Source organism: Antedon bifida, chromosome 1, assembly GCF_963402885.1.
Source record: "Antedon bifida chromosome 1, ecAntBifi1.1, whole genome shotgun sequence".
NCBI lineage: Eukaryota > Metazoa > Echinodermata > Crinoidea > Comatulida > Antedonidae > Antedon > Antedon bifida.
Genome location: NC_136226.1, coordinates 3,995,688 through 4,023,173, shown reverse-complemented (window position 1 = coordinate 4,023,173; position 27,486 = coordinate 3,995,688). Strand labels below are relative to the sequence as shown.

Genomic DNA, 27,486 nt, shown 5'->3' with positions numbered 1-27,486 from the left:
TTTACTAACAACATTACCGAGACTTTGGATCTTACCGCTGCCCGCACATGTATGTACTTTCTTGGCTGTCACTAGATAGTATCTAACTGACTATTGACAGTCGTGGTCTAAAAATTGAATGAAGTTCTGAACTTAACTGATGTCCTATTTTTTTGCATTGAAATTCTCAAAATTGAGGTCCCTCCCCCTCTCATCCTTTCCTGATATCCAGCCATGAAGTAGGCGTACGATATAAATACGGTAAGTACCATGTCACAAATTGCACCATTTTGTAAATACGTGTATCCGGAATACTTTCCAGCCTAGTGTCCATCAAGATTATGCCTACATTCTTACAGACAGACAAGTTTTTTGTTAAAATTCCGATAATTGGACAGCACCCATATTAATCAAAAAGGTCATATTAATTATTTGAAACATTATAGTTAAATGTATTTAGTTCTTCAACTAATAACATTCCTGACACCCTAGTGACATGTCCCCAATTCTACCGACATACTCATATCCCCGTAGGCCAATACGATCTTGACCTCATGATAACATATTTTAGGCAATTTAAGGTTGCATTGTCCAGTGTGAAAGGAAAAGTGATTTTATCAATATAATTTGTAACCGGTAGCCGTTAATTATTCACGCTGCAATAGGAGGCCTACATAAATGATCTTGAAATGTCGGATTAGAATTTTTAATTTAATTCTAAATTCAAAAGCTGTAAAGCATTGTGTGTTCCTGGTATGTATAAAATATTCCTCTTGGTTGGAGTCTTTTAAATTTCTACATTATTTTCTTGTTAAATGTTCTTAATTGTAGTGTATATAGTCTAGGCAAAAAATCTTAAAAACAAATTAGTTAAACACTAACTTGATTTCTAAGCATTTTTCAGATTTGTTGTTCTAGACTAGTAGTCCTAAACATGACACTAACTTACTGTTCTTGTTGTTAGCTTGGTTCCCATGTGGATGCTACGCAACGACGTAGGCAAAAAAAAAAAGAATGTTGAGCCTTCAATGAATAAAAAATACATGGGCACATGTTAAGGTGTTCTTTAAAACGGTGCTCGGTTTCCGTAATGATGTCATGGGCGATTTTAAACATCTTTACGTATTTTACAGAGGTCGTACTGTGGTACATCATCACCGATTTGGTTGGAAACACATGGAGAGGAACTACCGTTACCTGGCGAAAATAAAACGTTCACAGGGTGCGTGTCGTCAGGAGCAAGACATCATAATCCAAAACTGTTTAAGCCAGATTGCTGTTGGATAAGCTTAACCGACCCTATTACTGTCAGAAATTGTGGAGAATTTTTTGTATATTTTTTAAATCCACCGACGAGTTGTAGTTTATCCTATTGCGCCCAAGGTAAATTGTAATCGATTTTGTTTTAATGAAAGAAGTAGTATTTGCATATTGAGATGGCACTAGTTACACTCCGTTATGCGTGAATGATTAATAAAATGACGTAATACATAAACGGCATACATGGAAAAAGATTATTATTCCACCGACTATTTGTAGTTTATCCTATTGCGCCCAAGGTTTGTAATCTTTTTTTAATGCAAGAGGTAGCATTTGCATATGGTGATCGCGCTAGTTTATACTCCGTTACGCGTGATTAATTAATAGAATGACGTATAGGCCTATGCATAAATGATATAAAATGAAGACAGGCTTATACTCGGTGTCCAGAAATTTTGCTTATTGTCGTTGTTTTGCATTTATCATAAGATTATTGACCGACAACGTTTTCGTGTACTTCCGCGAGTATACGGCATTCTAAAATACATTTACAATTTCTTGGCATTCCAAACGATATCAGCACTCTGTTAGTTAATAGCTGCGTCTGTAACTGTTTTGAGGGTTCTTTTCATTTGCTCTAGGCCATGTTAAATTGAGCCTATAAGTTGTTAAACCATGGAAGAATCTGAATCCAGGTGGTTGAGCCGAAGGGGTTGAATACAGGTGGTTAGGCCTAGTGCATTGACATTCATCATATCCTGGGGGTTTGGATGACACCAATTCATTCCTGGTTCTTTCTCTAAAACGTTTTTCCAAGTACCAATGATTTTTTTCTCCTCAGTAAAAACATGGCCACATTATAGGTTTAATGCTGTACAATGTTTTAACATGTGTCTTTGTAGGCCTATTGATGTTGGCGCAGTATCCACTTGGTTGCTAGCCCGCTATTGATAAGCAATGCATGTTTTAAATACATTGTTGAAATGTAGATCTAACACTGTCACTGTTTTTGTTTTACATAGAAGCAACGATAAGGTGCAAGCCTTCAGAATATTCCGTGGACGGATCTTGTAAAGGTAAGACGGGACGGGGGCTTTCCATTTTGCTAACGGAAACACCGTATTCTTAATGTTTAAATTCTTAGTGAATACAACTTAAGGGAAATACTTAGTATTTTAAGGAAAACGTTTCACTTAAGTGTAATTGGTGAATACAACTTGGCAAACAATTTCCCACCAAACGAAACGTATGCGAATATACTACCTCTAAATTACATCATAAGTCATAAGTTCTAGTCCAGCAAAATCGAAGAAGGTTCCCTATATTAACATTGACATCATTTTACTGATGCCTAAAATATTATTAAATGCTTTAATCGGAAAGAGAATATTGTGTGTTTTTACACAAAATTATAATATCTATAATTAAACCGGTTATTTGTGACAGCTTACGTTGTATTCATGCTTTAGTAGATATTTCTAGCCACATCTGCTCGATATGATGCTACTCTTGTTATCATCCAATCAAATAAATACTTTGCTTGAAGAGTTTCAAATCAGGGAATCCGTCAGATTCACTCTTCCCTACACAGATAAATGAAAGGTTGCCGCAGTGCCGAAGGAGGGTTGAGAACAAATGGGCCGACAAATATGCAGATAATTTGATTTTTTCATGGGTGACCGGTCTGGGCATGGAGGTAGAAAAGCTGAATTCCAGCCGGCAAACTAGGCCTACTGATCACTCCCTTTGTAAATATTCAGTAGAAGAATATTACTGACCATAGACCACTATGGAGGTAGAAAACTGAGCGGCAAATTAGGCCTACTCATGATCACTTCCTCTATAAATATTCAGTTGAAGAATAACTAACCATACGATCACTATAATTTCTATGAACTTATCCAACATTACAATTTAATCAGAATTTGCGTAATAAAACTTTATCTCGCTAATGTCATTTATATCAAACCATTCAAACACGCATTGTGATAATAAGGTCAGCGGTCACTCATCGTTTCTATATACTACTACTACACTAATTAACTTCAGTATCAACTTTTAATCGTGCTACATAGTTTCCTGAAATCAGAAAATCGTGTCTTCGTCTTTTATTGACGTATTTGTTTATTCGCTTTCTAGAGAAATATCCAGCAATTGTAAATACACCAGATTTATCTGTGGCAATAAAAGAAGACGGCGCGTATTTAAGTAGTTCCTACGAGCCATCAACTTCGACAGGCAATATTGTATACTTGGTCACGTGGTATAAAGTAAGTTTTGAATACCGTACTTAACTTGATTTAGATTACTATAGAGGTGATATTGACCAATAATTATGTTTGCAGCTAGATTGAATTGCGGGCGGTTGTGTGAGTTGAATGCAATCAAACGCATTGAGCATTTGAAACCGTGTTACAGTAGAACATAATATATAGTGTGTGTTCCCTAAAATAGAGGTTTGGCCGTTTTGTTTTTTATATTTCCCCTTGTCTTTCAACAGTGATTGTCTCTTAGACTTCCCCTGAAGAGGGGGTTCTACTGTAATCGTAATGTTTGTATATCTAAGTTAAATATAAGCCTACGGTAAACAAAAATAATAATTTCTCTATTTATATGTTTACAGAAAGAAAATGAAATATTGACTGAATTATTTAATAGCGAGACGAGTAAAACAATTGCATTCCTGCCTATGAAGCCTTACATTCGAATGGGTGACGAAGTAAGTGTATTGCTCATTTTAAAGCTGCATTCACACGTGTTCCGTTGTACGAAACGGAAGACGTCACCGTCGACATAACGGGATGTCGTCACGTGCGAAAGTGTGAATATATCTGTAAGCATGGTTCTCCCACTTGTATATGAAACGCACTATAACTTGCGTCGCGCTTACGTCCTCACGTTGCGTACTATCAGTATGGGACGCAGAATTACTTGCGTTGCGAGTACGTGCTTATAATTCGTCGTAACGAGAACAAGCTTTAGCATTGGTTTCGTTATTATGACAATATTTCAATTTGATGAATTTAATTCTTTGGAAGTGTCATGCTTTTTAAAATATTCTTTGCGCGCGCCACCAACAAGCGCTGAAAACCCGTCGCGTATCTAAATTGCGTCTTCAAAAAATGTGTTAGGTTTAACAGTCTCTCAATTAGGCCTACAGTATACTGTATATTCAATGTCTGGCATTCTGCAACGATTTGGAACTCTTCTGTTTTAAAGATCTAAAACAGGTTCATTATGTCAGACTATAATATTCTGCAATTCATATTTTGGAAAAATCATATTTTATAAATTAAAAAATAGCATAGCATACGTCAGTCGTAGTTAGCATTCAGTGTAATGACATATGATTTTCGAAGGACGCATATTTGCCCAGGGTATGCTTAATCTGCAAATATTGAACAAAATCTGAAACGTTATTATTTTCAAATTGATAACGAATGACAGTTGTATAATTAGCAATTTTAACATTTAGCTCCTAAACTTTACGCCTGTGGTATAATGCATTATATTTTGTGTATTTTAGTTATCAACATGTCAAAAATAATTTCATAGTGTTGCATTTATGTCAGAAAGTATTCGCTGTTTGAATGGTGATTGGTTCTCTCATGAGTAATTTGCAAGCGAAATATTTGACGAACTGATACATCTTGATACTTCTGTCAACATTTTAGCCTGTGATTTTGATATTTTATCTGAGTGGCAAAGTCAAGGACTCAGTGGGTGGGAGGGGTGCTAGCAGGTTTTCCTACCCTAATACACCACTCATCAATTGAACGCGCCGTTTAATTTTATAATTTTATAAAAAATCGAACACCGAAAAAATTTTCTCGTACTTTTAAGGGTACACTATCGTCAAACTCATTTCGAGTTTGTATGTGTTTCCTTTTCATCTCTTTATCAACCTGCTTTTCTTTTCTGTTTTTTTCTTTTGATGATAACGATGATGAATAAAGTATATTTGATTTTAAAACATTGCTGAAATATGATTGGTTGCCCATATTTTCGCGTCAGCACAGCAAACTAGAACAATATAAATACGCATGCGCATAAACCAACGCTTTCGATCCGCGTGCGAATGAATTCGCCAATTTATAATTTAAAACAGAGATTTGAGAGAGCCCGGGTTTGTTTTCAATAAAATATTAGAATAAACGTTTCTCATTCATCGTGATAATGCGATATTGAAAATTAAAAAAAAAATTACTTAACCGATTTCCTGTTTTCAAAATTCAATGTATCGTCAAGTAGTCAGAAATTCTACGAACAGGAAATGTATATCAATAAGTGAAATTCTCCTAAAGTACAATTAGTGTATTTCTGTGTAAACTATGATATATATTGAGTAGACCTATTTTGAGAATTCTATTTTGAATCATCACTTTCAATTCAATTTTTGTTCATGTTGTAAGTACACAAAGCTTTCATGTAATATTGATTAGTAAAGTATACATTTGTCATCCGGGTTCGAATCCGGTTGATGCCTCAATAGCGAATTGCACTTTAACACGTAGGCCGAAAGTAATTTGTCATTCTGCTGAGATTTCAGAGAAAATAGTATCATTTGTAATCATGTAACTCAATATGACAACTATATTTGAAAATTAATTCTGTTTTTAATTACAGGTTTTGTGTAAAGTATCTACCTTCTTTAACATTTCTAGAGAATGGAAAAGCCCTGCTATTGAGAGTACAATATTTAAAGCAGAAATAAGGGTAAAAAAGCTTTTAATTTTCCATTACGTCAGATAGCTGTATACGTGTTGGCAGACGATCAAACATGATTATGCATTTTAAAGATGTAAATTCTATTCTATACATGACAAAGTCTGTCCTGTTTGAAAAAAAAATGATTGGCAACAGTCTATCAACCAAATCTTGAATTATCATATAGAAAAAGAATTTCTTTTTTTTTAATTTGTTTTATATCAGACCCAATACTCATGTTTATGTTTTGATTTCCGCCCTTGGTGTTAGTGAGGTCATGAAACCAGGTGTCAACTTGTAAACGTTTTTAAGATCTCTAATTAAAAGAAAATATGTTAATATTATTGGCAGTAGGCCTATCATTGTTGTATATAGAGCCAAAGAAATAATACTTACAATACAAATGTTAGGTTTAGGCCAGGCCTATCTCCTCTTATTGTTGGACCCTAGATGAGGATATACTCCACGCCAGGGTATGCAATACACGCCCATGCTAAACGTTTTAATGATCAGACAAACGGTAAACAGACATCGCCTAGACATTTGTAACGCCTCCAACATTTTCAGCAGCGTAGTTTTCACCAGCGTAGTTTTCACCAATGATAATTTCCTAATGTTATTAAAATGTTAATTCATCCATTAAAAGTTGTGATTTATGATTAAGACCTCAGGCATGTTCTTTCCTGGATCGTTCATAAGTACTGTATATACATTAATGGTGGGGGTAAACAGGTCGTTACCATACTTATAATGTACCTTTTGACAGGTTCTATCCGGTCTGACTCAATGTACATTGAGCTGTGTTTACACGTTCTTTTTTTTTCTATCGCATTTAAATACAGAGTTTCAATCTATTTTACTTGTGATTTCACACGTATGTTGTATAACGTTGAAAACCCAGGGAAAAATGTAATTCTCATCCCTGGGGAAACCTAAGTTACATCGGAAGTATACATCATAGTTATATTGCAGTTAACGAGACGGAGGTATAAGATAGTTAACTGATCACACAGGGACGTCGTTTTTAGGCCCTATTTTTGCCATGGTTCGGATCAGCTTTAATCCGTTCTATGCACGCTTAACTCCAGTGTAAACACAACTTTCGAAAAATCAAGAAGCTTGACTTTTGACCAATCACAAACAATGGCTCATCTGAGTTGCGCCTGTGATTGATTGGTCATACGTTTTTTCATTGCGTTCTCGTTGGAACTAAACTTCCCCAATACTGGCTGTAGTTTAAGGAGTGGTTATCCAGGGGGTAGTTCCGCGAGCTAATTGTTCGGGGGGTAATTGTCTGCGTGGTAGTTGTCCAGGGAGTAGTGGTCCGGATACGGGTTGGGGATGTTGGTGCCCAGTCGGACGTTATTGTTTAACTCTACTTCCATCCAGCTTATCCAGGACGTTTATATAATTACGTTTTCGTGTATGAATTTATTAAATTAAACTTATTTTACTGACAAAATAAAATTATGATACATTTTCTTTTCTAATATAATCTAATTGGAATGGTCTAATATCGTTAATCCCCTCACAATCCCTGTAGATTAATTACCTAATGTAACCATGGTGAAAGGATTTAAATATCTGCATACACCCCCTCACGAAGGTTAATATTTACTTTAAAGATGGAGTTGAACAGATTATAGTAATTTTTTTCCAAGGACGAAATTAAATTATTGCTTGTTCTTATCAAAACTTTAAATAACCGGAAATTATCTTGTTGCTTGGTACTGTAGATTTCTTCAAAACATTTGGAGATTGTGGAAGATACAAAGATTCATAAACTCATATTTGAAACTACTGTACCGGTTGTATGTGAAACAGAAGGGCCATGCAGTGTCAAAATACCACTTTCTGTAGACAAAGACGGTAAGAAAGATATACAACACTACAACAATTCATTATGATTATATAAAACTTTTAAGAATTCTTTTTATGTAAAAAATTAAACGCATTGAACATAGCCATACGCACTGTTGGATCAGTTATTAAAGACTTTATCAGAGAAAACTTATTCAGGTTTTTTTTTAAATGCGAGGCATTCGTTTTTCCTAAGTTCATTTCTTTTCTTGTTTGAATAATAAAAAATAGTGTTATTTTGTGTAAAGTTTTAACTAAAGTGTTCACTATAGGCCTACTGAATATTTAAACATGTTTTCCACTAGGCGAATATTAATATTCAAATTACGAATCGATTGGTTGCGAAGCTCTATATTCGCCTCGTGTGAACAGGGTAAAGGAATTTTCATTATTTATTAATTTGTTGTTGTTAATTTTTAGGAAATAACTTCCATCCTGATATTGCAATTTCTGAATGTTTTGTTGAAATCAAAGCAAGGAAATGTTCAAAACGTAATTGTGGGAAAGGTGTTGTTTACATAAAAGCTGTGACTGATTTCATGTCTGATGGTGACCGGATTAGTAACATACGAACAGGTGCTATTACTAGTGGTGACCAAATATGGAATGGGTACAAAATAGATGACGTAACGGTATGTAGTTTGTGGAAAAGTTTTAAAAAACTTTTCTATATTCTTTCAATCGCTTTGCTTAAGTAAAGATGGTTTATAGTTGTTAAGTGACACCAGTTCTGAAATGTTCTTTTTATATTATTGAGTGGATTTGCCATCTATTTTAGAGAAAACAAACATTTACTTTTTAAAAAAGTTCAGAAAATTTGATGTGAAATAATGATTAATCTTTTATGTACCGTATCAAACTATTTTTTAACTTATGGAAAGAATTTTTCCATCTAAGATTTAAGAAAACTTAAAGATATTCGAGGTTATTTTGATTTTTTTTTCCTAAAACAAGGAAGTTGATAACTCTGAGACTGGCCTGGCGGGCGATTATCATTCGTGTTGCTTATTTAAGATAGTTAATAAGTTTTTAGAATGGACTTGTAAAAAATAAGTTTAATTATTTTCTTAAGTTACTTTAAAAATTCATGATATTTTTGCTAGAAAATGTATATTTAATTTAATTACTTTACATGCAATAAATAATATAACCATAAATAACCATTTTCCCCACTAACGAAAACCAACCCTTTGTTTTATCACTCATTTTTTTTTTAAAGTTTTTGTTGAAAGTTTTCAACTTTTACCGGATGTTGTTATTTTAGAGGCCTATAAATAGCATTTTTGAGAAACTGTTTAAAATATGTATTATTTATTCTACAATGATACTTTTGAAATGTAGAATGGGTTTAATCTTGGGAATTTGTCTATTAATAACGTACCTGGATTCCCAGGTCAGTGATATTGAACCGTATCTAAAAAATCCTCTTGGACAGCAGCCATAAATCTATTATTAGAATTTTCATACACACGAATTCTGTTCACACACACGAATTCTGTTCACACACACGAATTCTGTTCGAACACACATTATGTTCGAACACACATTATGTTCACACACAAATTATGTTCACACACACAAATTATGTTCATACACACAAATTATGTTCACACAGACAAATTATGGTTTTGCTATAGTTTAAATTTACTTTTAATAAACTAACCGGAGAACTGTTTAATTGTAATGCCATAACGAAGTAAAAAAAGGAGTAACTTATTCATTCACACCATTTGCATTTAATACAATTATACATAGAACATTGTATTGCTCCAAGACATTAAAATTACAAAGTGAAATTCATTTACAACGTTCAGTGCCCTATTAATCAGCTGAATAGAAAATCTGGCAGACTATTTGTACGAGAAATGATGGGCCGCTAACATCTACTGCTACGAAGAACATACTTCACAAAACATAGGGCCCGTGTCGAATCTTGCAAAATGTGTTTCCTTATTTTTAATCGTTTGTCAAAAATGGATTCAATGAGTTCTGTTATTAATACATTGCCGTTGCGTGTGCGTGACGAATGTCAAATAAAAGTGACACTTTGATAAAATGTACTTCAATTTCATCAAACATAATTTGTGTCCTTTCAGGTGTTTGTAAAAGATGTTGCTGGGGCACAATGTTACTCGTTCACCGATCCGCACTTTATTACATTTGATAGATTGTAAGTGAACTTTGACATGAATTATGTCTTACAAATAATATTATATTGCGTAGTGATGAAAGAAAAGACTAATGCAAGATAAGACATATATTAAAATTAATTTAAACTTATCTCACCTATCTCCCACCCACTTAAGTTTGGTTAAAATCAATTAAAACTCTTCTTGTCATCTGGAAGTCGTGGGTCTCTCTTATTTGTATCACTGATTTCATTTATCAATTTCAGCAATATATCAACAGCATAATTCAGTTTAAACACATGCGATGTATAACATTATTAGAACTAGCTCACATAACCTCAAAGTTAATTAACCATGATATAGACGAGGATAACTTAACTTAAATATGTAAATTATGTTGCCTTAATGAAACAGAAGATGTGTACGTGGAGAAGGATTTTTTTACCACGATATTATTATTATTGAATCAAAATTCAAACTTAAAATTTAAGTGTTTTTATGTTGCAATTTGTAGAAAAAAAAATGCTCTCTTGTGAAATTCAATTGGCCGGAGGCCTGAAAGAGATTATTCAAGTGGGGCGTTGCCCGAATGAAATGAAATTAACTTAATATTCCGTATTAAATTATGTAACCCTGCATTTCACAGCATGATCAAGAAACAAGAATGAGAATGATGATTTAGGGTGAATAGAAAACTTGGTTCAGTATTCGAAGAAGAACAACAAACGTTAAATCTACCAAATACCTAATTATATTTCTACTAGTATGTAGTCAATACCAGGCTAGAGATTGTTTTCTTTATGTGCTGAATATTCCGTCGTAGTTGCTCAAAACATCTTCCTATTGATTCCCTGATGCAGAACATAGTTAATATTATTAATTTAATCATAGAAAATAAAGTATAACAACCTTAGCTAGCCGCACAGTTCAATGAAAGGTTACCGTCGCACAAGCGTGACTCTATCAAGCCGAATGTTGTATAGTACAACAGCAGGATGACATTATATTTCCTATATAGACACATTTTAATGAGACACTCGTAAACTAGGTCTAAACATGATTTTTTTGTTTGGCTTTTAGAAAATACGATTTCTACAAGACAGGAACCTACATTCTGCACAGGAGTTTAAATAGAGATTTTGAGGTAAGATCGCAAAATGGTTACAAAACAATGCAAACCAGATGTTTTAAACTGGCAGCTGATGCTCATTTTAACATTTTCTATGTATGTGACAAAATATCAACCGATTGTTTCTATTAAATTTGAATTTATTCGATTCATTCATAGTATTCAGTCGTAATCTAATTATGACCAAATCACTTGACAATAATCAAAGGAATGTTTGTAGAATGTCACCGATTATCCGTACTGTAGGAATATATTATCATTTGTTCAGTATCGTAGAAATGTCGTGATATAGCGTCACATGTTACAGCTGTTATATATGTATTATTATTATTACTTGTAAGGTTATGAGAAAAACATCGTCGCACTATATTTTAGTCATAGTCTATGTGGCTTTTGGATTGTTTGCATTTTAGATACAATAGGGGAGAATGGGTTGTTGGTTTTTATTGCTTTAAAATTGCTTAATAGGCTAGACTATGTAAAGAGGGTTTTCAAATATCCCCGACCTCTCGTTAAAAAAAAACAATTACGATTTTGAATCACTTTGGGTATAACTGTACTTTGCTTCTAAGGTGAATTCACGGATTTGGAACTGTGGTGGCGCTACTGATGAAATATCGTGCAATTGCGGGTTTGTTGCAAGAGAAAATAATGACGTAATATCGGTGGACATGTGCAATGGAGCTCTGTTAGAAACTAAGCCAGAAGTAAAGATTAAGAGTCAGTTGCCTCTGGCAGATGGAGTTAAAATAAAAGAATCAAAATTTCGAAAAAAGATAACGGTAAGTAACACTATCATCAAAAGTTTCCGTCGTGCACGCGCGCCCATGTCGGCCTGTATGTGCCCATTTCAGATGGGTAAATTTAACAAATCTGACTTTCTACCTTGAGTGAGAGTTCTTCTCACATTTTTTTAAATGTTATATTTAATTAAAAGTTAAGAATATAGTAACACTATTTATAATCAAAAAATGTTTATGCAATGTTAGGTGAGTTTTCCTTCTGGATCGTTTGTTCGAGCAGACATATCTGAATGGGGTATGAGTATATCCGTACAAGTTCCTTCCAGTGATTTCAACCATACACGCGGTCTTTGTGGTGCGTATGATGGCGATCCAAACAACGACTATCACTTTACAGAAAAAACTAAAATGGACATTGAGATGGAGCATGGGCAAGCTAACGAATTTGTTGAACAATGGAGGTGAGTTTGAAAAATGTGATTATCTAATAGAAAATTAGAAAATACGTCATAGATACATAATTTCCATTGCCTAAATTAAACGAATTGATATATAGCGGATGAAGTAAGATATCTTCCTGTTCGAAGAAGAAAAACCGAAAACTATTTGGGCTGCCATACATTTCATCTGAGATATGTAAACCAGGACATGTTTTATGAAGTGTGTGATCTGTCTAGACTAAAAACATAGTCTATCTTGGACAACTTTTGTTTGCAATGGCCGAGTTTGTCCAGAGAATGTTTCCAAAATGTGTCTGTTGACAAACTTCGCAAAACTGCAGGAATAAGTTCGTAAAAGTCTACACTAGTACAAGTGTGCAAAACAAAAAGGTGTTCGTACTTATTAACCTGCAAACTGGTTTTGCCCAGAGAAGAGTCAAATTTCACTCTTCCTTAAGTTTCCGAAGTTTTTCAATTCGCAAGCTTTGAACACATTTTCTTGCGAAACTCGAAGGTTGCTTGCGTTTGAAAACAAAAGTTTGCTAATGTGGACTGAGCTTAACTTAACTTGTCAGCTGGCAAACATTGGAAAACTTTTCTTGCCAACCGAATGTTTGATTGCAAAAACTAAAGTTGCTAGTGCAAACTATGTTTTAAAGTTTTCGCTTTCAAACATCTCTTTCGATAATCTTTTTTTCAGGCTGCGTGATGGTGGTCTGTTTAACCATTTACCAGAATATAAAGAATATCCCAAAACGAAACGGTTCTGTAACTGCGAGGGTACCAGAAGCGCGGTGGCGGTAACGCGCAAGTGTACGCGTTATGATGACGTCATTAGAACTGAACTTATCAAATCAACAGATATGACATCGAAATACAAGACGAGAAAAAATAGGAATAACAATAACCCGAAAAAGCGTGACGTTGAACAGTTTGAATATTTTTTCTACCCGGATGTTCATGATTCTGACTTACAACCCGTCACCCCATCATGGCCCACGCCTACTGGAGTAACTGAGCTCCAAGCTGTGGAAATGTGTGAGGAAAAGTTAATGCGTCCCAGCCTATCGTATTTGTGTTCCAACGTGTTAGGATCAGAAATGTACATCAAAGATGCGATTGAAATGTGTGTTGCCGATCTACAGCTGACAGACGACTTCCGATGGGATTCGTACGCGTACACGCTGATTGAAAATGAATGTGAACGCGCAATATTGGAAAATCAGACTATATGGGTCAAAACAGATGGTCGTAGTGTAAACAATTTGTATTCGTTAGTGACAAGTCTTAACTGCCCATATAGTTGTTCTGGACATGGTGTATGTACGAGCCTGGGTTGCTATTGTGACGAAGGATTTTATTCAGTAGATTGTAGTTTACGAAAAGGTGAGTGTAATTAGAATGATTAGTAATTAGAAATGAACTTATTTCATTTATTACCGTCAATATATCACTATTATCATTCCTCATCGCTTTGGATGGACGGATTATCGACTGGTATATTTAGGTAGTCCTGCCTGTTGCATTTACCTGTGTTGTCCTCTGTTCATTAAAACAAAGTGTATAATCATATCGTCATATATGGGAAATTTTGATTGACGACGACCTACAACTGCTGTTTCTCGTCGGCCGAACCTAGAATTCGGCCGAACCTAGAATTCGGCCGAACCTAGAATTCGGCCGAACCTAGAATTCGCCCGATCCTAGAATTCGCCCGATCCTAGAATTCGCCCGAACCTAGAATTCGCCCGAACCTAAGTCGAAAAATGTAGCCAGGAAGCATGTCTGCCAATGAATTAACATGACGTATGTAGTACGGAGGTCATTATAAATCGAAAGCTCCAAGTGTCCATACCACACACCCTTCCGGCTTTCCAAACCTTGTCACCATTGTCACTGTCATCTTGTCACTCATCTTCACAGTCCCTATTAACATCTCAAAATAGATCCATTAAAAATTTAAAAATCTCATAACCGTTGGCAATACTCTCTAGTTATTTATTTTCTTATGTAATTTCAGACACACCCAGAATTACACGTATCGGTGACAACGGATTATGTGATAAAAGAACCGGGACATGTGACGTCATCAAAGTTAATGTGGTGAACGTTAAGAAATCATATTCCATCAGGTGTCACATGACGTTATTAAACGTATGTTGAATCAATTCCATATTGAATTTAGATTGTGAAATATAGATTGATTAATTATTTAGCTGCTCAGGTATATGTGTTTAGTTTACTGTATAAAATGGACCGACTGACCCACTGATGGCAGACCGATTGACAAAATACTGACAGATTTCGAAAGTCAAAGTATTGTATGTTACATTGTGGTTTATCTAATCGACTAATCGACAGACTGACCGGTCTATCGTCACACCGACCGATTCATTTATAGACCAAATTGTTAAACTAACTGACTAATCGACAGACCAACCGATCAATTGTTAGACCAATCGTCAAACTAACCGACTAATCGGCAGACCGAACGATCAACCAATCGGCAGACCTACAACCGACCGACCAATCGGCAAAACAACTTTATTTGATACAGCTACCATAAGCTATATAATATTGATTTTGTTTAATATTTAGACTAATGAAGAAATTACAGAATTCAACAGCATTGGGCAATTCAGAAACAAACAAACCATCTTGTGTCCAGTACCAAATAAAATATTTAAAGGCGTTACTGAGCCAATAAAGTGGGCAGTAGAGGTTAGTAAAATGAACTGTATTTCGGTCTGTCATTTCAGCAGAAACTTTCCATCGACTCTTTACGACGTCTAGCCCTAATATTTATGATTTGATTTATTTAAGGTATCTTTGAACGGTGGATCCGTAAGCAACGCGGTCATTTTCACTGTCTTCGATTCAATGTGCTTCCAGTGTGATTGGCAAGGTACCTGTAATATGACGGTAAGTTACATACGGGGACATCTTGTAAACACAACAACGTGACCTTTGAATTAGACGCAACAACGTGACCCCTGAATTACTACTATTAGTGTACAGCTAAATGCATTCGTACTTTATTGGCTTGTTGCATTAGCATAACGTACGCTGGTCCGTCCGTACTAATCTTTGACCGTACTTATGCCGTACGTCATTCTTTAAATTAATCATGCGTAACGGAGTGTAACTAGTGCCATCACAGTGCTGTATTATTCAGTAAAAGTCACTTTATGATCGTTCATCTGTGGTCTGAAATCCTTTCAAACAGTTTACATACGTATTATATAATCAGTATTTCAGTTTTCTGTGCACATTAAATTTCTGAATACACTGTCTGACTCTTTCCAATATTATATTGTTATCAACTATGTTAAAATCTGTTTACACTATCAAGCATACCCACACTTCATCACTAATTTAGTGGTTTTAGAGGAGATGACATGGAAAGAATCCCAGTTCAATTGACGTATATAATTATTATCAACTATGTAAAAATCTGTCTACACTTATCAAGCATACACACACTTCATCACTAATTTAGTGGTTTTAGAGGAGATGACATGAAAAGAATCCCAGTTCAGTTGACGTACATAATTATTATCAACTATGTTAAAATCTGTTTACACTATCAAGCATACACATATTTCATCACCAATGTATTGGTTTTTGAAGGAGATGATATGGAGAAAATCCCAGTTTATTTGACGTATATATATTATTTTTTGTAGATTGAATCTTTCTGCTTTATCGAACAAACGTGTCGGTACATCGGTGAAACCTCTCCAACAAACGAGTGTTTAACTTGCATTCCTGACTTAAAGATTTACGAATGGTCTAATAAAGAAGGTATGTGATTGGTAGATGAATGGTTTTATTGATCAGACTGATGTGTAATTGAATGCGACTCATTTTGACTTGTCTTAATAACATATTGACATACATGAAATGTTTAGTGGGGAGACAGTTGGCGCACCTCGTTGTTTTTCAGTTCCGTAACTTTAACTATTAAGGAACTTCATATTACTTTCTCAGTGTGTTTTAACTTTTTAATACATGTTTTGTAAATTGGCCTTTAGAACTATTAGAAATTTTCAAAATCAATAAACTATTTTTTTAAAGAGCTATGATAAGTGGGAAAAGTACATATTGATAGAAATAGACACATAAACGATGAAATAAATGGGACGAACCACAGCCAGAGAAAACTGAACGTGCGCGTTCAAACAATGATAATGAAAACATATTTTTGTACGCGGACTTAAACGCTGTGCAAGGTGTACAACGGCGGTTATAATAATATTAACCTTTAATAATTGGTTCGATTCGCTTTATAAACATACACATCAACACATGAACTACGAATTATATCGCATCCGATTTAAACATACATCAACTGGCATTGCGCCCACGTTTCGTACAAAATTGAAACCTTCTGTGGAACTAAAAATATGAAGGCCAGGAAGAAAACCAAAGGAAGTGGACGAGGAAACATTCATTAGGATATGCACGCAACCTGACGAAAACACCGTGGAAGCTTAGGCCAGAGAGATCTCCCTGCTTAGGCCTAGGCTAGCTACTTCCAAGGATTATTTGTTTTGCTTATTCTTAGGATGACTGTCATTGACGATCGTCAATGAGTTTGAAGACATGATACCACGTAAGCGACTGTAGCTAGTTATCGGGGTACCGCGTTCATCAGCCTTTTGTATTCATGGTAGATTAATAGTTCGATTTATCGATTGATTAATTGACTGTTTGATCGATCGATCGATTGATTAATTGATCGATTGGTTGATTGATTAATTGGATGGATTGATGGATGGGTGGATTGATTCATAGATTGATTTATCGATTGATTGATTGATTTATGGATTGATCGATGAATGGATTGATGAATTGATCGATTGATTGATCGATGGATTGATTTGAGCAAAGTAACAACGTTATTCGTTAAATAAAAATGTCACCACCTACACGGAATTACATTTGATGAATTATGTGTTAAACTCATGTATGCTATTGTATATGTGCGCAAACTAGACTAGATTTTAGGTACGCCTGTGTAATATATGTTGTTTATAATGTTTATTAATGTTTTGCAGATAATTTGCTGCCAGTATTTCCGGTTTCTCATCCGTTATTCTTGTTCGCTGAAAACACATTCGAATATCAACTTGAAGCCACCGACCCAGACGGTGACGTCTTAGTTTACGACCTTATTTGGAAAGAAGATGACTATGGTATCAGTTTGTCAGAAGATGGCAAGTTACTGTGGCAACCATTAAAAGCGAATCATGTAGTTATACCCGTGAGGGCGACTGACAGGTGCGGTGCTACAGAGGCCGTCACTATTGATGTGAGAATCTTAAAATGTGTTTTGTCATTTCTCTAAATAGATAACTGAAATTAAGTAGAATGTTTACATTGAACCGTGCTCCTGTTTGCATTAGTAGTACGTGTTGGTGTTCATAACAATGACAGATTCAGAAAGAGTTTGTTAGGCCAACTCAGACATTATCGTACGACGAGGCCCGATGGAACGTTGACTCGTCGGTGCTGTCCGAGTTGAATCCCGACAAGACGAGTCGTCTTGAGATAGCGTCGAGCGTAGTTTTTACGCTGTCGGGAACATGTTTAATTTTCTCCCGACGAGACTCATTGGCCCTCGTCGTAAGACGCTGCCTGAGTGAGTTGGTCTTTAAAGAGCAATATTCCTAAAGTACAGCCCCAACTTTCCAAAACAGACAAAATTAACAAAACAAAATCATACAGATTTATCTTCTCTTCTTAAAAAATGTTAACAAATCAAAACTTTAACGATTGAATGGAATTGTAATTATATTCTTTTGATTCATGTTTAGGTGACAGTTATTGAGTGCCCTTGTCAAAACGGCGGGAAATGCAAAGAAGACAAAGAATATAAAGAAACTGATGTCGTCTGTATCTGTCCAGATGATTTCAAAGGAGATCATTGTGAAAGTATACCACCGTACGATCTATCTGGTGACGTCTGCACACCGAATCCTTGTCATCATGGCTCGTGTTCTGTGTCAATTGATTTCATCATCTTCTGTAGATGCGACGCTGGTTATACAGGTATGAGATTGTTTCCTTGGTTTACTTCTATTTTCTCAAAAGCTCTGTCTACACTACTGTATTAAACTTATGTGATGGACATGATGATGTCATATCACCACTATATTTGGGCATATCACACTTTTTTGTCGAACTAGTTTGATAGTGTAGATAGAGCTTTATAATTCATCTATATCCAAATAGCTCAATCCTGATTTTATGTTATAATCACACTTTATTGGTTGGCTCACCCAGATTATATCCTACATCATGTTCGGAGAGAGTGTTCATATTTGTTGGAAGCTGATAACCCGTGTTATCAGTGTTATTGTACGTGTAATATAGGTCTACGGATCAATTTTATGACATTTTATGTGTTAGAAAAGTATTCCTTTGTAGAGAAGGCTACGCTCCTTGTTATTTTGAAAATATAAACGTTAGCTTTTATAGTCTGCATCTGACAATATTGTTTGGTTTTCAATATTGGAAAATCTTGAATGTCATATTTTGTATACGGCCCAAGTTTTCAACTTAAACGCATTGTTTTTTGCTTTATTTTAGGCATACTGTGTGAGCAGTCTGTCACTCCGTGTGATCCTAATCCGTGCTTTGATCGTGTCGTCTGCTCCGAAACCATAACCGACGGATCTCTTAGCTTCAGGTGTGGACCCTGTCCTCCTGGATATTCCGGTGATGGCGTATCATGCGGTAAGTTGTTTAACATAACATATATGGTTAGTTCGCTTACTTAAAGTGCGTATGCGCATTAAGTTGTTTGTACTTTTATACAATAAATCGTTCTTTCGTTTTGTAGTCGATGTAAATCGCTGCTCTGTGACATGTCCAAAGAACATGCGGTGCACTGGGGAAAATAAATGTATATGCGAAGAAGGTTGGACAGGATACGGTTGTAGAATAGGTAAGATAGACAGAAATGCAAGGAGTACGAGGTTCACAAGTAGTATGTTGACACAATTAAGAATGTCCAAAACTGCGCCCCGTAATGAAACATTTAGAGCACCATATTAGAACCTCACTGAGAAGATACCTATCTATATGTAAAATAATAATAGTAGATATGCAACAACTGCCTGATAAGGTACTGGAGTTAAATGTTTGGAATGATCACGTGCGATCTAGGAGGATCTATGGGTGTGACACGACCACACTATAAAGTTATAAAGAAATCTACTATAAACACAACATTTCAGCGGTACGATTATGTTTGATATGTTCCCTACAGCTGTTTGTAGACCTGACTGTCAAAATGGAGTGTGTGTTGCACCGGGCGAGTGTACTTGCTACGAAGGATACACAGGAAAATTCTGTGATAAAGGTAATTTAATTGCATTTGTTTATTTGTATTCTATACGGTGTATATTATTTATGTTCAGTGAATTATTACATCACTACTTGACAAATGCAATTTAGTAACTGTAATTATAGTCCCTATTTCCAGAATAAAACATTGTAAATTCTTAACGTCTATCTGATTTTTACTCGGGAATAAATACTGTATTTCTCCATCTTAATCTTCAATCATATCAGCACATTCAATGTTGTTTTTTTCCACTGCACATCATACTGTAGGTACATTTTGCGACGTTTATTTTGATTCCCATTTCGGACACAGCACAAGGTCGTTGGCGCAACGCATGTGAGTTGACCACCAATGACAAGCGGTTCGGATGATCCATTGGTCGTCAACTTACTTGCGGCGCGCTCACGACCTTGCGCTGCCTCCAAAATGGGAACCAAACTAAGGTCACATAGCTACGCCTAACGTTTTGTTTTTCTAAAGCAATAATATTTCATACTTCATGAGGGATTTTGATATTTTCATCCATCATTGCGTCTTTTGCGTAATATGTTTTATTATTTTTATTGTGTGTCGTCACGTCTGTATAGGGTATTTTTTTCATGGAAAAGGGGACTAACATGTCTCTGCTGTCAATTTATAACATCTTCAAAACCAGCGTACGGGCCTGTGGCCGTATTCACCATTCGCACTAAGGGAAACACTTACCCTTAAAAGTAAGAAAATCTCCTATCACTTGTGATTGGTGAATACGGTCACAGGTCGTTTAATTTGATTATCATGCTGTGTTGGTGTAGGCCTACTAATAAAATAAGGGATGTTTCACACTAGAGCGCGTTGTTTTCATGCGTCCATCCAAGCAACAACAACCCACAGTGTGAAACAACCCTTAAATATGTATAATGTAATCACTTTATGTTTCTATGTTGTGGTATTTCTTATTTGTTCACTTTTATCAGCTATTTGCGAGCCTGATTGCAAACACGGTGGTTTTTGCTATGCACCTAACGTTTGCGCTTGTCCTTCTGGATACGTGGGCCCACGTTGTGAAACCAGTAAGTATACTCTTGTGTTTTATTAACCATTGCACTCACAATGTTATGGTCGATTTCTTAAATATTATAGTATAGAAACTAACAGCACTAACAGAGGTTGGGTGTACGTTGGGTGTAAGGAAAAATGCAAAGCATGTCAAATTTTCTTCAGCAAAGGTACGGGTACATTAACACTATAACCTATTAATGTAGGCCACTATGTAATTTCGTGTCATTTTTTTGTTAAAAGCAAAATTCCAGCTGATTTAGTGTCTTTAGGATGTAAAGTAATGAAAAAAATATGTTGCCATTTTTTTAAAAAAGCTTAAGGGTGTCAAATCCAAGATGGCCGCCAATACGTAAAATATCCAATAAATGTAACATATTGGACAAAGTAACACCCTTTATGAATAATATTTTAGGTTCATATGGGTTCTCTGCTATATAAGAATTATTATAAATATATATTCATTAGTATTCTGACATTTTGAATTTCAAAATGGCCGCCATTTTTTAAAAACGGATTAAATTTCTTATTAAAACATGTGCAAGTTATGATGTTGATTGAAATCACATAAAATGATAGTCCTATGACAACAACATTGGTGATTAACACAAAATGGTGGCCATTTTGAATTTCAAAATGGCCGCCATTTTTTTTTTTAATGGGTTAAATTTCTTATTAAAACGTGTGTAAGTTAAAATTAGATTGAAATATTATTATTATTATTATTATTATTATTAACACAAAATGTTGACCATCAGGAGGTCTATAGTACTGACAGTACACTTTCTTCATATTAAAACATCTCATAAACTCAGTTAAATGACAACTAACTCTGCCAAAGTCCTTCAATGACATATTTCTAATCTTGAATGCGATACAGTAAGTTGACCTTCTTTCGTCTTTTACTACTGTATCCATCAAACTTCCACAGACTGATCTGCGATCCCAACAAGCTTGTACAGAAACAAATTGGCAAAAGTACTGAAATACCTCATTTCACCGCCAAATAATCTCTATAGGAGTCTCTTTTACTTTGATAAGTTTGTCACCTGTATTCACCGTCATATATATTTTTTGCCAATATTCATCTTCTTCTTAGGATCCCATATAGACAGTTTGCCTTCTACAAGACTTTTACTAATGCCTCAAACATTTTCTGTCCAATTTCATCATGCCATGGCCAACAAACACCTTTGTGCGAATTGCAGCATTCTTCATTAATCGGGATATCGTCTCTCTTTAAATGTTGACTTTCAAACTCATCAACTAGATTTGCCAGCTCTGATGAAATCATTAATTTGTGTTATTCCAGTGATACCACGCTCAATGACCCTGATCAATTGATGTAAATCCAGCAAGTCCCATACATACATGTCCTCCCATAAACTCCAATATCTTTAATTTGTTTCAGTAATCTGTTGAAATTGATACAGCGGAAGTAACCAGTCGTAGTTCATGTGGTCATGAGCGAAGAAATATTTGATAAAAGCATGTGTACTTTCCATGTGTGCAGATATTGTTTTCTTGTGTCTCAGACATATATAGGAATATAGGTTAACCACATCATTTAGATTTCGTTGACTCTCTGTATTCAAGTTAATATCTTTATGATCAGCCTCTTTCAAACAAAATGATACTTCACTTAGAATCTATTTCTCTGTCTGCATTTGTAGAAGCAAGTTGTAGAGAGAAAGCAGAATTAGTGTGCTTCTGTCCTTCCTTCGTTTTCTACTACTGTATCCATCAAACTTCCACAGACTGATCTGCGATCCCAACAAGCTTGTTCAGAAACAAATTGGCAAAAGTACTGCAATACCTCATTTCACCGCCAAATAATCTCTATAGGAGTCCTCTTTTACTTTGATAAGTTTGTCACCTGTATTCACCGTCATATATATTTTTTGCCAATATTCATCTTTTTCTTGGGATTCCATATAGACAGTTTGCCTTCTACAAGACTTTTACTAATGCCTCAAAAATTTTCTGTCCAATTTCATCATGCCATGGCCAACAAACACCTTCTTCATTAATCGGGATATCATCTCTAAGATGTTTTCCATCTAAGATATTTGTGTCACTGGTTGTATAGGTAATACAAGTTCAGTTTCAACAAAAGCACTGGCCTCAAAACTATTTTCACAATGCTACAGTCCAAAAGTCATGTAGTTCACCGGGTCGACATAATAATTGCTTCTTGATGTCATCTCTGTCCACCTCCACTCACCTCGGGCAAGAGTCATCACCAGGCATTTTTGTCTTTCCCTAGTACATGAGTTTTTATACCACAACCATGTGCACTCATCAAACCAGTGTATAATGGTGGTCTATCTGTAGGAGTATATATCTAATGAAATCGGTTGAGATTGTAGAAGATGAGAAGTAGGAGTTAATGCTGCCTATGAATAACCTTATTAATGAGCTGTATCTTTATTTCCTTCAAGCTTCTGCCAAAGGTTGACAGGTTAAAAACTTACCAACCATACTGGTGACTATAGCCCTGAAGGTTCAGACATTGAATTACATAGCAATAACGCATTATTATTTAACATCATATTTATACAGGATTTCACAATAAGGTATAAATGCACTTGTTTTATATTGTGGTCCTGTCTCCTGTCAAGTTTCAGTTTCATGAAAAGAAATGAGATCTGTAATTTAGAATCTATATATAAATTATGGTTAATTCTGACATTGCGAGCACAATGAAAAAACTTTGGAACAAATCTCTGCCTTGGATACCTACCTGAACTATCTTAGATGTACCGCGAAATGTAAGTTTGACAACAGTTTTCACTATTACGATATTGTTCCATATTTCTATCTTAAGGAATATATTATTAAGAGTTTTAAAACAAAATTTCTGATTTCATCGGTAGATTTTCAACTCAATTTCAATTGTACGTGGTCAAAGTAATTTCCGGGTTCACGATGAGTTCACAGGTTCACTTTGCAACTACACAATTATACCATTTGTAATAGAATTTATCACACTGTTAACTACAATTTCCCAAGCACTTTTCATATAATTATATTAGATTTTATTTGATTATAAATGTTACGATATTATTAAAACTAAAAAATCCCTCGCATCTCCCTCAAATAAACTCTGCCTCCGCCCTATAAGGGCCCTACAAAACAATAAACACTATACTTTAAAATGCTATTAATCATCTAAGACACTGTGATACAACTCCAACTTTGAACGATTAGTTAATTTAAGAGTCATAGTGGGGTATTATATATCTGTTATATAGAGAACATAGACAGCCTTATATTTAGACAATCCTGTGAGAAGTGACAATTTTAGAACATTGTGTACCAACAACAATTAATGCACACATATTTAAAAAAAATTATTTAAAGAATTTAATTTTTAGTGGCGGCCATTTTGAAATCCAAGATGGCCGACAGATTATCGCTTTACATAGTTAAGATTGTATAATGGGTACAGTAATACCATCAAAACGGCATTCATAATTTGTATTATTGGTGATATTCGGATTTTTAATAGGGTTATTTGAATGCTGGCGGCCATCTTGAATTTGGTCCTTTAAATGTCTTTTGAAAAAATGGCAACATATTTTTTTTCATTCCTTATATTATCAAAATATGAAATAAAGTCAAAGTTTGCTTTTAACAAAAAATATACACGACATTCATATAAACGACATACCAGCCTACACTATATACACATGTGTACATTGCTAGTTGTAATAATACAGTATGTAAAATAAAGCTTGGTTCCCGAGGACGCACGAACGTACGTAAGCACAACGCAAATAATTTGACCAATCACGACGACTCATCGAACTTGTGCTTGTTGCACCTAGCTATGCTAAAGCCTGTTTAAAACAAAATACAATGTACTAAAAAAGTTTTAAAACAATATACACATTATTGTCTAATCTTTCTTTTAGTGACTTGTCGTTTAAACTGCCAAAACGGAGGTTATTGCTCGGACCCTGATACATGCGTGTGTCCTGCGGGGTATTCAGGGCCTACTTGCTCACAAGGTACAAATAAACATGTTTATTTTTAGGCCTAGTTTATAACTTATAGCTAGGTTTATATTGAACCGTGGTCGGGGTAGATGTGGTTGATTTCGTTGACAAAATATGGTGTCGATGGCTGTGGTTGTAGTGGTTTTACCTCCTGTAGGTAATGGTTCTGGTGATGATGATATATCTGTTTATGGTGGTGCTATGGACGTGCTGGCGATGTTTTGTGTGGTTTTTCAGCAACGAGGTTGACGACACGATAACGTCATCATTAACTCTACACATTTTCTCGATATTTCAGCACTCTGTCAACCAAATTGTATGAATGGTGGAGTTTGTGCCAATCCGTCACAATGCCTTTGCTCACGTGGATATCATGGAAGATATTGTGAGACAGGTTAGTTAGAAACATCACTCCTAAAATATCTCTACTCTTAAAGTCCTCATTTTCTTTAAACGAGATATTTCTATTTTAAGATAATGGAGTTAAAACCAAAACTATTCAGCGCCGGCCAATTCAATACCGGTTCAGTTTGAGAAATAACGTAATAGGTTGTTCTCTAGAACAAACTATTACGATCTTGGTGACAACGAATGACCAGGCTAATATTTGAAGAACAAATAAATTCAGTATTTAATAACCTGTGCCTGTAAAGATGATCTTTATCTTCTTTCTTTTACCAAAATTCGATTTGATTGTGGTAGGATAAACACAGTATGGAGGATGAGCTCCAACCATCAAAATACGCCACTGTTGTTAAACATTTACATTTCTATTCTAGGTGTATGTGATGAGACGTGCTTGAACGGTGGAAGATGTGTACGCAAGAATACGTGTTCATGCCCACATGGGTTCATTGGTAGACGATGCGAAATTCGTGAGTTTTTTTCATTTTTGTATGCTATATTTGTTTCATAATACAGATGGAGATTCTACTGTAATAATAATTATTCCATTGATAAAATTTGTTTTACTTGTTTTATGTTTCGTTTTATGTGAGGTGTGTAGGCTACTGTGTACTCTGTAATAGTGTTCGCATCAATCTATACGCGACTACGAATTAATGCACGTCATTTGAATCCATTGCATGGGCTGAGCCTTTTAGGTCGGGGCATTATAGTATGATCATTTTCTCTTTAGCCCTCTGTGAACCGCGATGTCTCAATGGTGGACGCTGTGTAGCCCCTGATGTGTGCTCCTGTGCTTCAGGCTGGCGAGGCAGACATTGTCAGAAAGGTATATGAAATTATCGTCATTTTGAATAGCATTATATAACATTGTACTAGGTTTTGCCACATTCTCAAACCCGTTGGTTGCTATTTTATGATATCATCATGATATCATCCAGTTGAAAATGACGTTTTGTTTCTCTTAGCCCATTAGATAATCAATCATCAGCAATTTACGCCTTTTTATAATTAATTAATCAATCAAATGTGTTATTGTCTATCTTTTTGTAGCCGTTTGCAGTAATGGATGTCGTAACAATGGTGTATGTATCAAACCAGATGTGTGCGCATGCCCACAAGGCTACAGTGGGACTTCTTGCCAAAAACGTAAGATTTTGTTTTTAAGAAACTTAGGCTTATTTATTATTCTTCATAGTCTTTCAATTTCTGGAAAGTTGGTTCCTTGTCTTTTCATTTATCTATCTGTATATATTATAAATTGCACTCACTGTGTTATTTTTAACCATAAATTGTATTACACAGCCATTTGCGAACGTCCATGTTTGTATGGCGGACGGTGTGTTGAACCGAACACGTGCGCATGTCGACATGGGCGCACTGGCGCTTACTGTGAGAGCCGATCAACTCGCCAAAGCCAGAGGTATTACAATGTTTTAGTTGCTACGTATATCTATATTTTAACAGTACTTTAATAATAGTCCTTGAAATCCAATACTAAGTACTTTATCATCTTTAATTTTTTTAAAAACAAACATGACAAAGATGAATGAAATCGAACTTTGATTAGGCCATTTTTTTCCATGCAACAAAAAAAAAATAAAAACGCACCTTTTCAAGAAAAAAAAAGGGGACGTTGGTTTTTTATGTTTCTTTAAATTACAGTTTTATCAGGTAAATATTGTTTTGGATAACTTTTCCTAAAAGTCAATATGTTTTATGCGACATTAAAATGGCCTATTCAATAGCGATTTTTTTTTTACAAATTATTTTTTCAAAGGGACAATATTTTATTTAATTATTAATAATAATAATATTTATATTTGTGTATCTATTTTAGTTACAGACGGCAATACCGGTAATAAAAGAACGAGAGATATTTAGAGGTGATAGTATTTGACTCGAAGACTTGGTCTCTTGACTTGTGACGTACATTTAGGCATGCGCAGCAATACGTAATTAGTAGCACCTTGAACTTGAAGAAAAGGCCTTATATAGATATAAATATTATAATGAATAATTACATTTATACTTGTACATACGTCATATATAATGATCTTGTATATAAAAATTAAAGTCGTCCAGTTTAAATTCTTTCTAACAGACCATTGTAAAAAGTTTTAAATGTACGGGGCGCAATGTGGGAATTAGATTAATACGTTTACGTATAGTCTGTACAGCCTGCCTACTCTACTGAAACCACCGGATTTAAAATAATTCTTTGGTTGATTACCTTGATTACGTAATGCTAACTTTTTCAAGTAGACGATTTCTCTACAAAATTGTATAATTATGATTAGTGTTATACTATTTCAATTATGTACTGATCATTCATACAAAGCAATTGTAAAAAATAAATGTATATAATTATTAAGAAAAAGTACTAAACGTTTGATTTATTCAGCTTCTTGTAGTTTTCTGTTTGATTATAATTTTTACAC

The 27,486-nt window shown here is 35.0% G+C and overlaps 1 protein-coding gene across 3 annotated transcripts in view; it reads left to right on the top strand.

The window, feature by feature from the left end:
* Positions 1 to 27,484, top strand: part of LOC144838278 (von Willebrand factor D and EGF domain-containing protein-like) — a 40,818-nt gene extending 13,334 nt beyond the window's left edge. The window contains exons 3-31 of one of the 3 annotated variants that reach the window (XM_078693624.1): positions 1,113 to 1,362; positions 2,262 to 2,315; positions 3,379 to 3,509; positions 3,863 to 3,958; positions 5,866 to 5,955; positions 7,683 to 7,815; positions 8,227 to 8,438; positions 9,903 to 9,976; positions 11,016 to 11,079; positions 11,637 to 11,846; positions 12,054 to 12,268; positions 12,948 to 13,633; positions 14,268 to 14,401; positions 14,846 to 14,968; positions 15,071 to 15,169; positions 15,934 to 16,051; positions 17,308 to 17,561; positions 18,067 to 18,301; positions 18,842 to 18,988; positions 19,095 to 19,199; positions 19,524 to 19,616; positions 20,558 to 20,653; positions 24,557 to 24,652; positions 24,939 to 25,034; positions 25,420 to 25,515; positions 25,779 to 25,874; positions 26,099 to 26,194; positions 26,351 to 26,468; positions 26,886 to 27,483. In XM_078693624.1, coding sequence (XP_078549750.1) covers positions 1,113 to 1,362; positions 2,262 to 2,315; positions 3,379 to 3,509; positions 3,863 to 3,958; positions 5,866 to 5,955; positions 7,683 to 7,815; positions 8,227 to 8,438; positions 9,903 to 9,976; positions 11,016 to 11,079; positions 11,637 to 11,846; positions 12,054 to 12,268; positions 12,948 to 13,633; positions 14,268 to 14,401; positions 14,846 to 14,968; positions 15,071 to 15,169; positions 15,934 to 16,051; positions 17,308 to 17,561; positions 18,067 to 18,301; positions 18,842 to 18,988; positions 19,095 to 19,199; positions 19,524 to 19,616; positions 20,558 to 20,653; positions 24,557 to 24,652; positions 24,939 to 25,034; positions 25,420 to 25,515; positions 25,779 to 25,874; positions 26,099 to 26,194; positions 26,351 to 26,468; positions 26,886 to 26,907 — 4,239 coding nt within the window. In that variant the 3' untranslated portion in view covers positions 26,908 to 27,483. Of the gene's footprint in view, positions 1 to 1,112; positions 1,363 to 2,261; positions 2,316 to 3,378; positions 3,510 to 3,862; positions 3,959 to 5,865; positions 5,956 to 7,682; positions 7,816 to 8,226; positions 8,439 to 9,902; positions 9,977 to 11,015; positions 11,080 to 11,636; positions 11,847 to 12,053; positions 12,269 to 12,947; positions 13,634 to 14,267; positions 14,402 to 14,845; positions 14,969 to 15,070; positions 15,170 to 15,933; positions 16,052 to 17,307; positions 17,562 to 18,066; positions 18,302 to 18,841; positions 18,989 to 19,094; positions 19,200 to 19,523; positions 19,617 to 20,557; positions 20,654 to 24,556; positions 24,653 to 24,938; positions 25,035 to 25,419; positions 25,516 to 25,778; positions 25,875 to 26,098; positions 26,195 to 26,350; positions 26,469 to 26,885 lie in introns of all 3 variants that reach the window. The other 2 variants (XM_078693628.1, XM_078693635.1) reach the window with 2 other exon arrangements.
* Positions 27,485 to 27,486: the final 2 nt, after the last annotated feature.